We start from the raw sequence: 14138 nt of genomic DNA on the forward strand, positions 1-14138 counted from the left end.
TAACAATCGCTTTAACCAAACACAATTATAAAGTCACATTTTTACCCTGAAGTTCCAAAATGTATGTAACATGTGTTTTTAACACTGGTCACTCAAAAAGCATAGTGCGAATTTGGTGTTACGTCATACGCGTAATAACGCCAGTTACACAATCGATGTTGCGATGTAACAACACAAGTAGTTATTATGAAGAAACACAAAACAGCTTGTTTTGGGACAAGAATGAAATGTTGAAGATATTCCACCCAAATACGGATTACGAGATGTCAAGAGAGCAACTTTCATTCGCGGAATAAATATCTGTATTCCTGGTTCCGGCTGAGCGTCATCAATGGATCTGACGTCACAATACTTTGATGACGCGAGGTCGGAACCATCAATTATTCGGAGATTTTTGTTAGAAGAGAGACTACAAATCCTTTGTGCCTCCAGGTTTGCACGAAATTTCGGATTAAGCGAGTTCGACTGTATATAAATAGAAATGCATATGCATTACAAAATGAAAGGTTGTGCTCGTTTTTTTAAGCTTTTCAAATGTTTGCCAAACCAAACCAAGAAGTTTATAATCCATTCATTCTGATTTCGTCAGTTTGAAATCAAACGTAAACAAAATCCTAATAAGAAACGCAAAATATAACATCTCTTGGTTGAATTTTTAGGAAAATGAAGTAGTTTCTTGATGTACGAACACAGTACAAAAGTTCGTCAAAAATTATCCACTTCGTTTTGGGTATGAACGTTTTTTCAGTAAACCAATTCTGAAGAAAAACGAAAGGCATCTGCCTAAAAAAGCTTTCAATTGCAAAAAAGTGTTGTAGTGAGTTCGTTAAAGTCGTTTTGGCCAAATTTAGTTCTTCACCAAACATTTCCGGTAATTAAATTTTAATGAAAAGCCTGCGCATGTCTTTTGAGGTTTTCTTTAAAAATCGTATTAAAACATTTTTTTACGTGTTTGTACCACTAATCTCTGGTTTGTACGGACACTTGAAACAAATTGTGTAGTCACGGAACTTAACCTCAAAATATGCATTGTAACAAATATTATGCTTAGTCATGGATCCCGAAAGAAACGCCGAGTAATGATTCTCCAAAAAAGAGTAGCTTGTTGCATTTGCAATAACAAGTTTAGCAGTTTCAATCAATGTGCTTGTCCTCAAACTCTTCAAAAACGTTCTTGAATTTTATTTTGTAACAACCAGACCTTTTTTATTGGAGAAATATGGTGTTCATTACTGTGGTTACTTATTTGTTATTTCTAGACCTTCAGTTTAATTTATCTCACTTTCTCAAGTGATGAACAAGGCACCATTGGTTTTGGCTGTAGTGCCTGGCAAAATCAAAAGAAAATGAGCAAAATTCCAAAAAAGATTCTTGTTGACTTTTTTTATGATATTGTATCTCCGTATAGTTACATAGCATTTGAAATTATTCATCGCTGTAACAAACAATGGGACAATATGAATCTCCAACTGAAACCAGTGTTTCTTGGTGGAATAATGGCTGCAACTAAAAACCCTTCAACAATGGTCCCTGCCAAAGAAAAGTACATGATGGAAGACTTACCACACTTGGCTGAATATTACAATATGCCATTTAAATTTAACTCCCAGATGCAAAAGTTGTTTTTTCAAAATGAAATACTTGCGACACAACGTATGCTTGCTGAAGTAAGTAAACACCACCCTGACAAGTTGGAACCCCTGTCCTATGAGATGTACAGAAGAAATTGGGCTAAAGATGAAGACATTACATTAGATGGTGCACTAACAAATGCATGCTTGAATGTTGGTTTAACAGCTGGAGAGGCTGAAGCAGTGCTTGCTGAAAGTGAAACTGGCTCTGGAAAGCAAGAGCTAAAAGTATTAACCCAGCAAGCAATAGATTATGGAGCATTTGGTGTACCCACTTTTGTTGCACATCTCAATGATGGCCCGAAAATGGTGTTTGGCTCAGATCGAATTTTCTTGCTTGGGTCATTTCTTGGCAATGAATGGCCTGGTCCTATGACGAGTTTTAACCAAATGTAAAGTATTTTTTGAGGAAACTACCTCAAAAAACGAAGGTGCCACAAGTTTTGTGAGTTTTTCCAGGTTCAACCCTGTTTTATGTTTGGAATGTTTTGGTTTGCCTTTGGTAAGTGTTTACAAATTCCACTCTATTGCTATTTTAAGCCTGGACTTGTACTTGTAGGAAAAAACTTGTCCATTGATAGATTTGTCACCTACTTTGACTAATAGACTTAAAAAGGAGGGCTATGAAATACAAAAATACAAATGTTGATCTGCTAAGGTTTCTGTTCTGTGTATTTGTTGATTTGTTTTTGGTGATGCCCCAGATTGGAAAGTTTGTTATTTGCGTGGAGGACTTTTTTTGGCGATCACTAATTGCGGCGATGATTGCATTGTTTTTCTTATGTTAATGCATTAGCTAATTTATGCGGATTATCAGTAAATTTTGGCAAAAGTGCGTGGAGGATTTATCCTTTGGTTTGTATATCAATAACATAGAGATTTGCTAAATATTGAATGGATAAAGGTAAAAGATAATATTTAATTTCTGATTTATAATTGCTTGAATATTTTTGGTTAAAGTCTACATATGTACTCTGTAACACTAATGTGAAATAATTTATTTCTTTAAACAAGTCAAACACCAGATTACAAAATATGTCGTGCAAAGACCAGATTGGAAAACAGCGTCATATATTATCAGCACATATTTGCAAAAATGCATCGAAAATAAGTTAGCTTATACATTATCATACAAAAAACATTCTGAAAATATGCATAATAAATTGTCCATGCAACCAACATTCACCAAAAACAATTTTCTGTGCAAATTATAATTTTTCCAATCTGGTTTGAGGACGCAGTATATTATGAACTGCGGAAAATGTCAATAAACACCACCATGACTTGCTGAATTTTGTTTGCTCATTATACATTTGCTTTATTGACTATTTGTATTGACCAAAAATCTTCTTGCTAAAAAAAGCAAGAAGGTGCTAAAAAAATAGACCTTGAGCTTTATTATTACATTGAAAAACTATTTTTGGTTTTTATTCTAGGGTTGTAGAGTAAGTGTGCATTAATTTCAAACAAGACCTGAAAAAATGAGCAAAATTCCAAACAAGATTCTTGTTGACTTTTTTTATGATATTGTATCTCCGTATGGTTACATTGGATTTGAAATTATTCATCGCTGTAACAAACAATGGGGCAATATGAATCTCCAACTGAAACCAGTGTTTCTTGGTGGAATAATGGCTGCAACTGGAAACCAAGGTCCAGCAATGCTTCCTAGCAAAGCAACTTATATGAATAAAGACTTACCGCACTTGACTGAATATTACAATATGCCATTTAAATTTAACTCCCAGATGCAAAAGCTGTTTTTTCAGAAAGGAACACTTGCCACACAACGTATGCTTGGTGTAGTAAAAAAAAACCACCCTGACAAGTTGGAACCCCTGTCTTACGAATTGTACAGAAGAACTTGGGCTCAAAATGAAGATATTACTTTAGATGGTGCACTAACAAATGCATGCTTGAATGTTGGTTTAACAGCTGGAGAGGCTGAAGCAGTGCTTGCTGAAAGTGAAACTGGCTCAGGAAAGGAAGAGCTAAAAGTATTAACTCAGCAAGCAATAGATTATGGAGCATTTGGTGTACCCACTTTTGTTGCACATCTTAATGATGGCCCGAAAATGGTGTTTGGCTCAGATCGAATTTTCTTGCTTGGTTCATTCCTTGGTAATAAATGGCCTGGTCCTATGACAAGTTTAAACCGAATGTAAAATGAACGTTTTGTGATTGAAGAAAACAAACGGTGCTACCTTACATAATTGTGGTACAGAATTATGATTATGCCTAATTTATGAAAAAGTTACTGATAATTTTGTAACATTGCTTTTGTTAACTATAATAAATAATTATTATTACATTCAAATATTTGCCTTTGATGTATGTTGTTTTTTATTGTAGTGGGTTTTTAATGTAAACTAAAATAGGTTCTTTTTCATTTCATAAACTAGTGAAATTTCAATTTTGTTCATTTCCCAAAGGTAAAAAATGGTGTGAATATTTTGTGTAATTTGCATAATACCCATTTTGATCTCTAACATGATTAGTATCAATTTTGTTATTTTATTGAAATGACAGGTGGTTTCGGTAACAAAAATTCTTATTATGAGCCAGGCTGCCAAAAAAGTTGTTGTTGACCTTTTCTATGATGTTCTGTCACCGTATACCTACATTGCATTTGAAATGCTCACACATTACAACAAGAAATGGGATAACATGGACTTACAGTTGAAGCCAGTGTCTCTTGCAGGTATCATGGGGTCAACAGGCAACAGACCTCCAGGATTGGTTGAAGCAAAATCCAAATACATGAGTCAAGATTTGATTCGGTTGTCAAAGTATTATGGCGTCCCATTTTGGTTTCCATCAAATGTGCCTGAAGTGATGTTCAAAAAGGGTTCATTGGCTGCCCAGCGGTTATTGAGCATTGTAAAAGATCAACGACCCGATATTTTGGAACCATTGTCCAGAACCCTTTTTCGCAGAATTTGGTTGAACGACCTCGACATTACAACTGATGGAAGTCTCACAGCAGCATGTCAGAAAGTTGGTTTAACGGGCAATGAAATTAAAGAAATGCTGAAAATGATAAAAACTGATGAAATTAAAAACCAACTTAAAGCAGCAACCCAAGTGGCTGTTGATGCCGGGGCATTCGGTGCACCTACTTATGTAGTACATTTGGATCAAAAACCAATCACTCTATTTGGTCTTGACAGATTTTTTCTTCTTTGCCATTATCTCGACCAAGAATGGCCGGGAAACGAGAAAGTTTTCCCCTCAGCAAATCTTTAACACCAGAAACCTCAAGTGTTATCTGTCATCTGAAATAGAAATTACAATTTCAATGGTATGGATTTCATTTACCATAATTTCATATCGATTGGACTTGTCATTTACATAATAGTGATTTGATTACATGCATACTTTTCGTGTAGAATCTTTTTTGAGTAGTTTTCTTGCTTGTTCTATCTACCCTAAAGTGTTGTAATCATATTTCTATGCATTATATATACTTGATCAATGTGCAGGTGGCTGTCAAATGTAAAGATGTCATTAAAGAAAGTGGTGGTTGATATGTTTTATGATGTGGCATCACCATATGCCTGGATAGGATTTGAAGCCATCACGAGGCACAATCACAAATGGAAATCAATGGATTTAAATCTGCAACCAATCCTACTCGGAGCAATTTTACGGGAGAACAATGCTCAGCCACCAACTCCAAATAGGGCCAAATTTTCAAAAGTTGAGCTGAGATTGTTAGCCAGCTATCACCAGGTCCCATTTAATCGACCGAAGAATTTTCAGCATGTGTTGTTTGAAAAAGGAACACTGCAACCTCAGAGATTACTAACTGCAGTAAAGAAATACCATCCTTCTGCCTTGGAGCAAGTTTCAAGAGAACTGTATTTGCGAATTTGGTCAAAAGACTTGGATGCAACCAAGCCTGAAAACCTTACGGTTGCATGCACTAATGCTGGCTTAACTAGTGACCAATCAGAAACCCTAATTTCTGCTATTAAAACTGATCAGATCAAACAGAAATTGAAAGACACAACCCAGAATGCTCTTCAACAGGGCGTGTTTGGCACTCCAACATTTATTGCCCACATTCAACCAGAACCAGTTTTGCTGTTTGGATTTGACAAACTGTTTTTGCTCGCCCATTTGCTTGATGAAAACTGGCATGGAGCTTTGAATGAATTAAACCAAGCAAAACTTTAGTCTGTTGGAAGCATTGAATTTATTTTTTTGCCGATATAAATTTTGTAGGAGTATTCTGATTCTTGCAGTTCTGTACTAAGTTGACAAACAAGTTTTATGGAGTTTGCTTATAAAAAAAACTATGTGTTTCATAAAAAGTGAAACCAAATTATGCTTCTTGGTAGTTTCTATTTTGCTGAAGTTTTAATTGTAAAATCTGTTAACTGTCACAGAACTATAGTTAAAATCTTGTGTGATTCTCCAACCAAATGAAATGTCTGCCAGATCCGAGATCACAGATAGTGTCAAGGAATATTATGGTAAGTTTGGTTTTGACCATAATTGTTCTGTTTACTATCAATATTCAACATCATGCAATCTTGCTTTGTTTTTTTGTTGTGTTTATAAAGTTTAGTTTATTAGGCGAATACAGTTTTTCTGCTTAAATTTACTTTTTTCTTGGTGATAAAATGCTAACACCTCTGTGGTCTTGTTTCAAACTTTTTTGTTTAAATTCTTCTCTGAAGGTAAAAAACTTAAAACCTCGGACGACCTTCAAACTTCAGCTTGCAAAACCCCTGCACAGCGAATGCCGAAGCATGTTAGAGAAGCCTTGAAACTAATCAACGATGAGGTTGTTGCAAAATATTATGGCTGTGGTTTGACTGTTCCTGAGTGCCTTGAAGGGATGAAGGTCCTTGATCTCGGTAGTGGCAGTGGACGTGATTGTTACGCAATCGCTAAGTTGGTTGGAGAAACTGGATTTGTTACTGGAATTGATATGACGGATGAACAGGTTCTGTTTGATAATTATTGTGTGCATTATAAATTACTCTTGTGTGCATTACAAATTACTTGTTTACAGTTTTTCTCTTTTTAGTTTGTTAAATATTTTTAAATAATTTTTAAAAGTTTGTGACTTGTTAAGAATTAACATTAAAACTAAAATATTACACTTTTCTAAACTTTTTTCTTAAATTCATTTTTGGATGAATAGTTTGGATTTATGTAACCTTCTTTAAGTAACAAGACAACCACAAACTTTAAAGGGTATATACCTGGAACATGTTTTGTTTTATCTTGCAGCTTGAAGTTGCCAACAAATATATCGGCTTCCATCAAAATGCTTTCAACTATGACAAACCAAACACTTCATTTGTGAAAGGATACATAGAGGATCTTCAAGAAGCTGGAATTGCTGATAAATCAGTTGATATTATTGTGTATGTTGATATTTCCTGATTTAAATTATATACTATCCTAGTATAAATTTCTGCATCTCTAATCCCCATAAAATAATTGCAAAATTGTGACAATAATTTGGACAAAATTAGCAGTTTTCTGAAATAGGGATTTTTGCAAGCTCCTTGTTTTTCTTTGAAAAATACTGTTTAATATTCAAGAAATTTACATGTCACTCATTTAAAGGTCAAACTGTGTGATCAATCTTTGCAAAGACAAGAAACGAGTATTAGAAGAAGCATATCGAGTGTTAAAACATGGTGGGGAAGTTTACTTCAGTGATGTTTATGCTGACAGAGAATTATCAGAGGAAATACGAAAACATCAAGTTCTTTGGGGTTTATTAACAATTATTTTCTGTACATTTTTATTTTTCCACTGAATTTAATGTGTTTTTGCAAGCAATACAGAAAAAAATTGAATAATTTTTTATTAACCCTTCATGATTAAGTAAATAGTTTTTAATGTTAATAATGCTGTAACCTTTCCTTACACATTTATTGCTGCAGGTGAATGTGTAAGTGGAGCCCTCTATTGGAAAACACTTTACCAACTTGCAAGTGAAATTGGTTTTGAAGTTCCAAGAGTGGTGACTTGCAGCAGTTTGGAAATTGAAAAGCCTGAACTTAAAGCTGTTGTTGGTAATATGACAAAATTGGTGGACAATGTGTGTTTTTATGTAGTTTACAAAGTGAAAATTGTCCAGGTTATCTTTTGATTTAATGCTTTCCTGCTTTAAAATTTCTGCAACTAGTGCATAAAAGGTTTTGTTAACAGAAGAATTTTTTTACTTTTTTTTTATTATTTTATGAGTTAAACTGTTATGTCCAAGTGTTGTCCAAGAAACTATTATGTTTAACTTTACATTATGTTTTGTTGAAACTTCAGGTGATGCAAAGTTTGCTTCAGTGGTATATCGACTTTTTAAGCTTCCTTCTGATGTCAAACGTGAAATGAGTCAAGTAATTTACAATGGTTCCATCACTGGATTTGAGCAACAATTAAAGGTAAAAAAATAGTTGGACTAAAAACGTCTGATGCTGGAAGGTTGATATCCAAACAAAATTTTCTCAAAACTCTTGTTTTGTGTGTTTATCAGCCACCATTCTGTGGTAATTTTTTACTGGTTCCTTGACATACTCTGCCAGCTTTTCTTTTAAGTTTGTTACATCAGTGACCAGCTCATATGATTTTACAAAAAGACAGCAACAAATTTCACATTAATTGAAATTCTACTGATGTGAAACACCTAATTTTGTTAATTTTGTTTGTTAATAAGTTAACTAATTGGATCTGTTGGAACCAAGGTGCTCTGGCCAGGTTGTCGATCACACACCATATCTGATAATGCCTTGATGGGCGAAATATATTTTTCTTTGTTAAAGAAACTGATAATGCCTCTTTAGGCAGATATATTATGTTGTTTTTATGTACAGAGCTATATCATCTATAGAGCTCTTTGCTTGATCCATATTTTCAGTTTTATACAGAAACTGTTATCAATCGACAGCCTGTCAGGGTAGCTTGGTTTTTTTTTGTTCTGTTCATTCCTTTTTAGATAAGATTTTATAAAAATCATTGGGCCCTAAAATTGTTTTTAAATTTTGCTTCAACATTTTACCTGTCTACGTATGTAACCACTTGCTTTGGTGACTTTGCTGCACTCATATGAGAAAGACTTTATACTCTTAAACTATAAATTTTTTGGGTAAAAATTTTGAAAACGTTTTCACATTTTGTGTACAATTGGGCTGCAGAATTTTTAGGTGGTTTTTATTGCTTTTTATCAAAAAGAAATTTCAAAAGTGTTAAATACATTTCGTTTACCCATATGGAAGATTACTTATCTTTTTTTAGTTTGATCGTCATACAACTTTCTCTGAAGGGCAACCTGTAACTATCAGTCCAAGTACAACAGCTATATTGCAGCACTCAAGATTTAAGGAGGATTTTATGTTCAAACAAGCGCCATGTTGTGCAAGTGCCCCAGAGGTACAATTACTCAATAATACTTACTTAAATACAAAATGTCAGTCAGAGTAACAGACAGTCAGCTTCAGTGTATATGATGTTTATTTAAAGCAGAAACATAAATTTTGCCTATTGGCATTGTAATTTTGTGTCTTTTATTTAATTAAGACAATAACTGGTTATTATATTTCTACTTTAATAAAATAACATGGTGCTGATTGTTTGTTACCCTTCCTTGAGTTTGCTGAAGTTGCTGGTCTAAAAATAACAAATCATTTGATCAACACTGACATGCACAGGTTAATTATTGCAGCCATTTCGTGGCATTTTCTCTCATACATGCAACAAATATTTTTGCAATGTTCAATAGGTGATTGAAGAGGATCCATTTGAAATTCTTGCCAACATGGATCCGAAGGATTTGACCAATGGATCAGCATGCTGTGGATCTAAATGCTGTTAACTTTGCCAAATACTTGCAATATACTAACTAAATAATTTACACAAACCACTTATATGACACAACGTACACACTTATATCACACAACGTACACACTTATATCACTGTTATAAATAGTATGTTATTTTCCTGTGACTACGTCTCATATTTTAGACTTTTTAAGCTTGATCTACGTTTAATGCAGCCATGCAGATGTTTTAACGCATTTACACAACATTTTGACACATATTTCAGTAAGATATGTTGTTTTTACACAAATCATCCAAACTATGCCCCAAACAACTGCCTTTTTGAACATACATCACCTAACTAATACTCAACCAATTATTACACAAAACCTGATGAACAAAGGAACTTGACAAAAGTAAATGACACACAAGAGATGCAAATTCTGGAAGATTATATTGGATTTTCAACCTCACTGGCAGTTAGTCATTAATATCAGTCGCCCATGCATTGTTTACACAATGAAACTAAATATACACATGCATTTCAATCATATTCATCAAACTAAAGGCATTTTAATACATCTTTATGTACACATTTTACATTACACTTTTATTTGTTTTAACTACAGTGAAATTTATGTAACGCCTCATTATGTGATGTCCAATTATAATGTAGTTGTAGTTGATTGCCATCTTCATGTTCCAAATTTCCAAAATGTTTTTATTTAAGTTCTGGTGAAAAATCCTTATCGAAATAATCTTTATTTTTGACAGTTTTACATGTTTTGCTTCAGCCTTCCTGTAATTCAGTTCCAAGTTCATTAACTAATGCAACTATAGCGATTGTACTATTTGTGTGGACTAGAATTGTTGTCTTTGAGTACGTACTTTAACTAATGTGACTTCTTTAAGTACTAGATATATAAATAAGAAATACAAGTACTGTAAAAGTTTATTGTGTTACATAAAAGAAGTCAAGAAATGTGGAATATAAAGTACTATAAGATACTGTGTGAAAGCAATATTTTTTTGTCAAATGATAACAAAAGCGAACAATTTACATTGTGTTAAAACACATTTATCTATAACATAACAATGCTGGGATGTGTTATATTATTATATATGAACTGTAATTTTTGATAAATGTAAAGCCTGTGTACAGTGTGCATATTTTTTGTATTCTGAAAATGATTGACATAAATTACAACAAGAAACATTTTAGGCTTTGTGTTTTCTGTAATTATAACAATTTGATTTGATTTTTTTTTCTTTCGGGTTTTGGTCATGACTTGGTTTTTGAAATGCTTGTGTGTTATATAATGTGGTGGTTCATTGTTAAATAAATTTGTTGACTCATCATTTTTATCCAAGATTAACTTTGAAGTATTCAGTGTGGACAGGTTTGTTTAATACATTTCATTTGACTGTTTAGCCTGTTATAAACAGGCGATTTCAGGTGACAATTTCAAAATGCATTTGTGGCTACATGCCGAGCTCTTTAAAAGCTGTAATTTGCCTACAACAAATCAAGAAAAAAAAGGAACAATTAAAGCAAATATTGACAGAGACTTTAAATACGGAAACCAAACCAAACAGACTTTACATTACCTTGAGGAAGCCTTGTTGAATAACAGGCGAAACGTCAGTGAATAAACTTACGTTTTATCTTTGCCAGAAGAACAGATTATTAAGTTAAGACTTTACATTGTACGTGCAACAAAACTACTAGTCATCGAAATGAATGGATCAAATGAAGAGTTTACATCTATAGTTGAAAGTGTCAAAGAGTATTATGGCAAGTATAACTTTTTTTTCTTTTTTAATAAAGACAAAGTCGAATCAAAATAAATAAGACAAAGTCGAATCCTTTAAAAAATGCAATCGTTATTGATTAAGTATTTAAAATGTTGTTTTTTTCACAAATTATGTTTGTTTTTTTATAAAAAAATGTGCTGGCAGGATGCCCCTTTTCAGTATTAATGTAAATATGTTATTACATTACACAAAAGCAAGGTGAACAAGTTAATTGCAAGTTTGAAACATTACTGAACAGTAAACACAAAAAAATCATGACATTGACACAAATGCTGGTTGAAAATTGATCAGGAAAAACCCTTCAATCCATTGAGGACCTTGCAACACCAGCTTGTACAACTCCATCACAACCACTTCCCGAACAAGTGAAAGAAGCACTTGCTTTGGTTCATGATGAAGTGGTATCAAAGTACTATGGTTGTGGAATTGTAATCCCTGACTGCCTCGAAGGCATGAGGATCCTAGACCTTGGTAGTGGCAGTGGTCGTGATTGCTATGCCCTGGCTAAGTTGGTTGGGAAAAATGGGTTTGTTACTGGTATTGACATGACCAAAGAACAGGTTGGTACTTCTATTATATTATTTGGCATAAATTGTGACACTTGTGCATTTGCCATCATGGTCAGTATGTTTCGACCTAAATTGATGTATAATCCCGAAAAAAAATTGACAAAGAAATACTTAAATGTTTTTAATTAGAGCTACAATTTAACTTTGATGAAGTTTTATTGGTTTTGGGAAAATGCTTTTTCCAACTTAAAACAAGGTAATATTTCTTAAAATTTATCCAAAATCTGACTTTTCTGCAATTTTAAGTTGCCGTGAAAACAATCTGCTTACAAAGAATCTTCTTTGGTGCCTATGAATTGAAATGTCCACTTAAGAGGTAAAAAGATTTTATTTCGTTTAAATTGTAGTTTGAAGTTGCCAATAAGTATAAGGAGTTCCACCGGGAAGTGTTCGGTTTCCCTAAATCCAATGTTGCTTTCGTACATGGCTACATAGAAGAATTGCAAAAAGCTGGAATTCAAAGAGAATCAATTGATATCATTGTGTAAGTTTCAACTGCAATTAGAAAATAATTAAAAAAGGTTAAAAAAAATCATTTCAATTTGTGGCATTTTACGCATTTCTAATATAAAAACTTGTGTTTTTATATGGGAAATAAATTTCTATTTTGGCCAATCGAATAGAAATAAGAAACAGTAAAGGTCAATACAACTGTTTTAACAGATCTAACTGTGTAGTTAACTTGTGCAAGGATAAAAAAGAAGTCTTGAAAGAGGCTTTCACAGTGTTAAAGGAAGGAGGAGAGTTGTACTTTAGCGATGTTTATTCTGACCGAGTTCTTTCTGAAGATATAAAACGCCACAAATTGTTGTGGGGTATGAATGCAAACCCTTTGTTGTGTCATCAAACACCAAGATCTTTTGTTGTTTTTCTATAAATTTGAGTTATAAAAATCTGAAACATGTAAATCGCACTTTGTGAAATAATTATCTTAAAAAATATCAGTAATTTTTGTATAAGTAATTAAAAGCTCTTCTGGCAAAAAAAAAACTTGTTTGTTCGACGTTTCGGTTGTTATACAACAAACCTTCATCAGGATAATGAAGTAAAAACGCCCAAACGCCATGTTTTTCTTTTTGCCAGAAGAGCTTTTAATTACTAAATAGTATGCCTGGCAGCGTTGGCAACAAACTATTTTTGTATAAAGTTGAATGTAATTTTTTTTTGTCAGTAATTTTTGTATAAAGGTGAATGTGTGGCTGGTGCTCTGTGTTGGACTGAACTTCATGAATTGGCCAAACAAGTTGGTTTTGAAACTCCAAGACTGGTTTCCTGTACACCAATAAAAGTGGAAAAACCTGAACTAAAAGATATTTTGAGTAAGTATCAAAGCTCAAACAACATTATGTTGCTTAAATCCAACCTTAGATAAGTTGGAAATTATGTCTTGGCCTATTACAAACTTCTTCATTTCAATTTATCAAAAAAGTATTTATTTGAAATAAAAAATAATTAGTAGAGCAAATTGTAACCAAGTTTTGGGTGTATTTGAATGCTTTAGGTGGGGCAAAGTTCGTTTCTGTGGTGTACAGACTTTTTAAACTGCCACAAGGTGTTATAAAGGAACCAAGTAAGGTGACTTACCTGGGTTCTATTTCTGACCATCAGAATGAGATCAAGGTAAGAAACAAAAACAACTTTGTGAATGAAAATAGTGCAAATAAAATATTGGGGGAAGTCGTTCAAGGCAAAATTGTAAAAAGTATTTTCTTCAGAAAATATAATTTGGTTACCAAAATGTAATAAAAATTTTACTGGATCAGTGAACCAAGAATTCCTAGCAGACTGTCGAATGGTAAACATATTTAGGGTTTCTGTGTGAAGCTAAAGAAATCAATGTTTTTATGCATAATATTTGTGATATTATACTTAGGAGCTGTCTGCTTGATATTTTCAGCCATATAATTTGGACATATTAAAAAGAAAATAAAACTTGCATTCAGTTTGATCATGATCTAACATTCCAAAAAGATGTAGCAATGATTGTGGATGCAACAACATCAGCAATTTTAAAAGAATCAAGATTCAAACACCATTTTCAGTTTGGTAAAACATCACGTTGTGCCCAAGTTGAGAAGGTACTGGTAAGAAAACCTAATGTCCAATTTAAGCCAACAAAAATGTGCAAGTAAGAATATAATTTTAAAAATTTATTGTAGCAAAATAACAAAACATGGAATACACAAATTCCAAAACAAATAAAACTATTTGTCAATATTTCAAAACAAACAGGTTACAACAAATGATCCTTTTCAACTGACAATAGATCAAAAAGTAACCAGCAAATGCTGCAGTGGAAAATCAAAATGTTGTTGAGAAGATTTTGCCTACAAATGATTAACTG

General features: G+C 33.1%; 4 protein-coding genes and 2 pseudogenes across 5 annotated transcripts; all 6 read left to right on the top strand.

Annotated features, from left to right (window-relative positions):
• Positions 1-1230: 1230 nt before the first annotated feature.
• Positions 1231-2941, top strand: LOC145906288 (glutathione S-transferase kappa 1 pseudogene; annotated as a pseudogene).
• A 130-nt stretch (positions 2942-3071) lies between these two features.
• On the top strand, positions 3072-3796 carry LOC145905853 (glutathione S-transferase kappa 1 pseudogene; annotated as a pseudogene).
• Positions 3797-4178: 382 nt separating this feature from the next.
• LOC145905851 (glutathione S-transferase kappa 1-like) lies at positions 4179-5219 on the top strand. Of its 2 annotated transcripts, XM_082993157.1 has the most exons (3): positions 4179-4628; positions 4802-4932; positions 5114-5219. In XM_082993157.1, the coding sequence occupies exons 1-2, from the start codon at positions 4188-4190 to the stop codon at positions 4913-4915; spliced, it is 555 nt and encodes a 184-aa protein (XP_082849283.1). In that variant the 5' UTR covers positions 4179-4187; the 3' UTR covers positions 4916-4932; positions 5114-5219. The 2 variants fall into 2 exon arrangements, with proteins under 2 accessions (XP_082849283.1, XP_082849282.1); XM_082993156.1 differs by having other exon boundaries at positions 4179-4932.
• Positions 4912-5810, top strand: LOC145905850 (glutathione S-transferase kappa 1-like). The gene has a single exon (XM_082993155.1). It carries the CDS (start codon positions 5106-5108, stop codon positions 5808-5810), a length of 705 nt encoding a protein of 234 aa, XP_082849281.1. The 5' UTR covers positions 4912-5105.
• A 142-nt stretch (positions 5811-5952) lies between these two features.
• LOC145905849 (arsenite methyltransferase-like) lies at positions 5953-10769 on the top strand. Its single transcript, XM_082993154.1, has 8 exons — positions 5953-6109; positions 6317-6585; positions 6876-7012; positions 7218-7369; positions 7541-7672; positions 7920-8038; positions 8889-9023; positions 9373-10769. The coding sequence occupies exons 1-8, from the start codon at positions 6064-6066 to the stop codon at positions 9463-9465; spliced, it is 1083 nt and encodes a 360-aa protein (XP_082849280.1). The 5' UTR covers positions 5953-6063; the 3' UTR covers positions 9466-10769.
• Positions 10770-11147: 378 nt separating this feature from the next.
• On the top strand, positions 11148-14110 carry LOC145907124 (arsenite methyltransferase-like). Its single transcript, XM_082994560.1, has 8 exons — positions 11148-11205; positions 11517-11785; positions 12142-12278; positions 12458-12609; positions 12982-13113; positions 13296-13414; positions 13738-13878; positions 14027-14110. Exons 1-8 carry the CDS (start codon positions 11148-11150, stop codon positions 14108-14110), a joined length of 1092 nt encoding a protein of 363 aa, XP_082850686.1.
• The last annotated feature ends 28 nt before the right edge of the window (positions 14111-14138 follow it).

Source organism: Ascidia mentula, chromosome 6, assembly GCF_947561715.1.
Source record: "Ascidia mentula chromosome 6, kaAscMent1.1, whole genome shotgun sequence".
Lineage (NCBI taxonomy): Eukaryota > Metazoa > Chordata > Ascidiacea > Phlebobranchia > Ascidiidae > Ascidia > Ascidia mentula.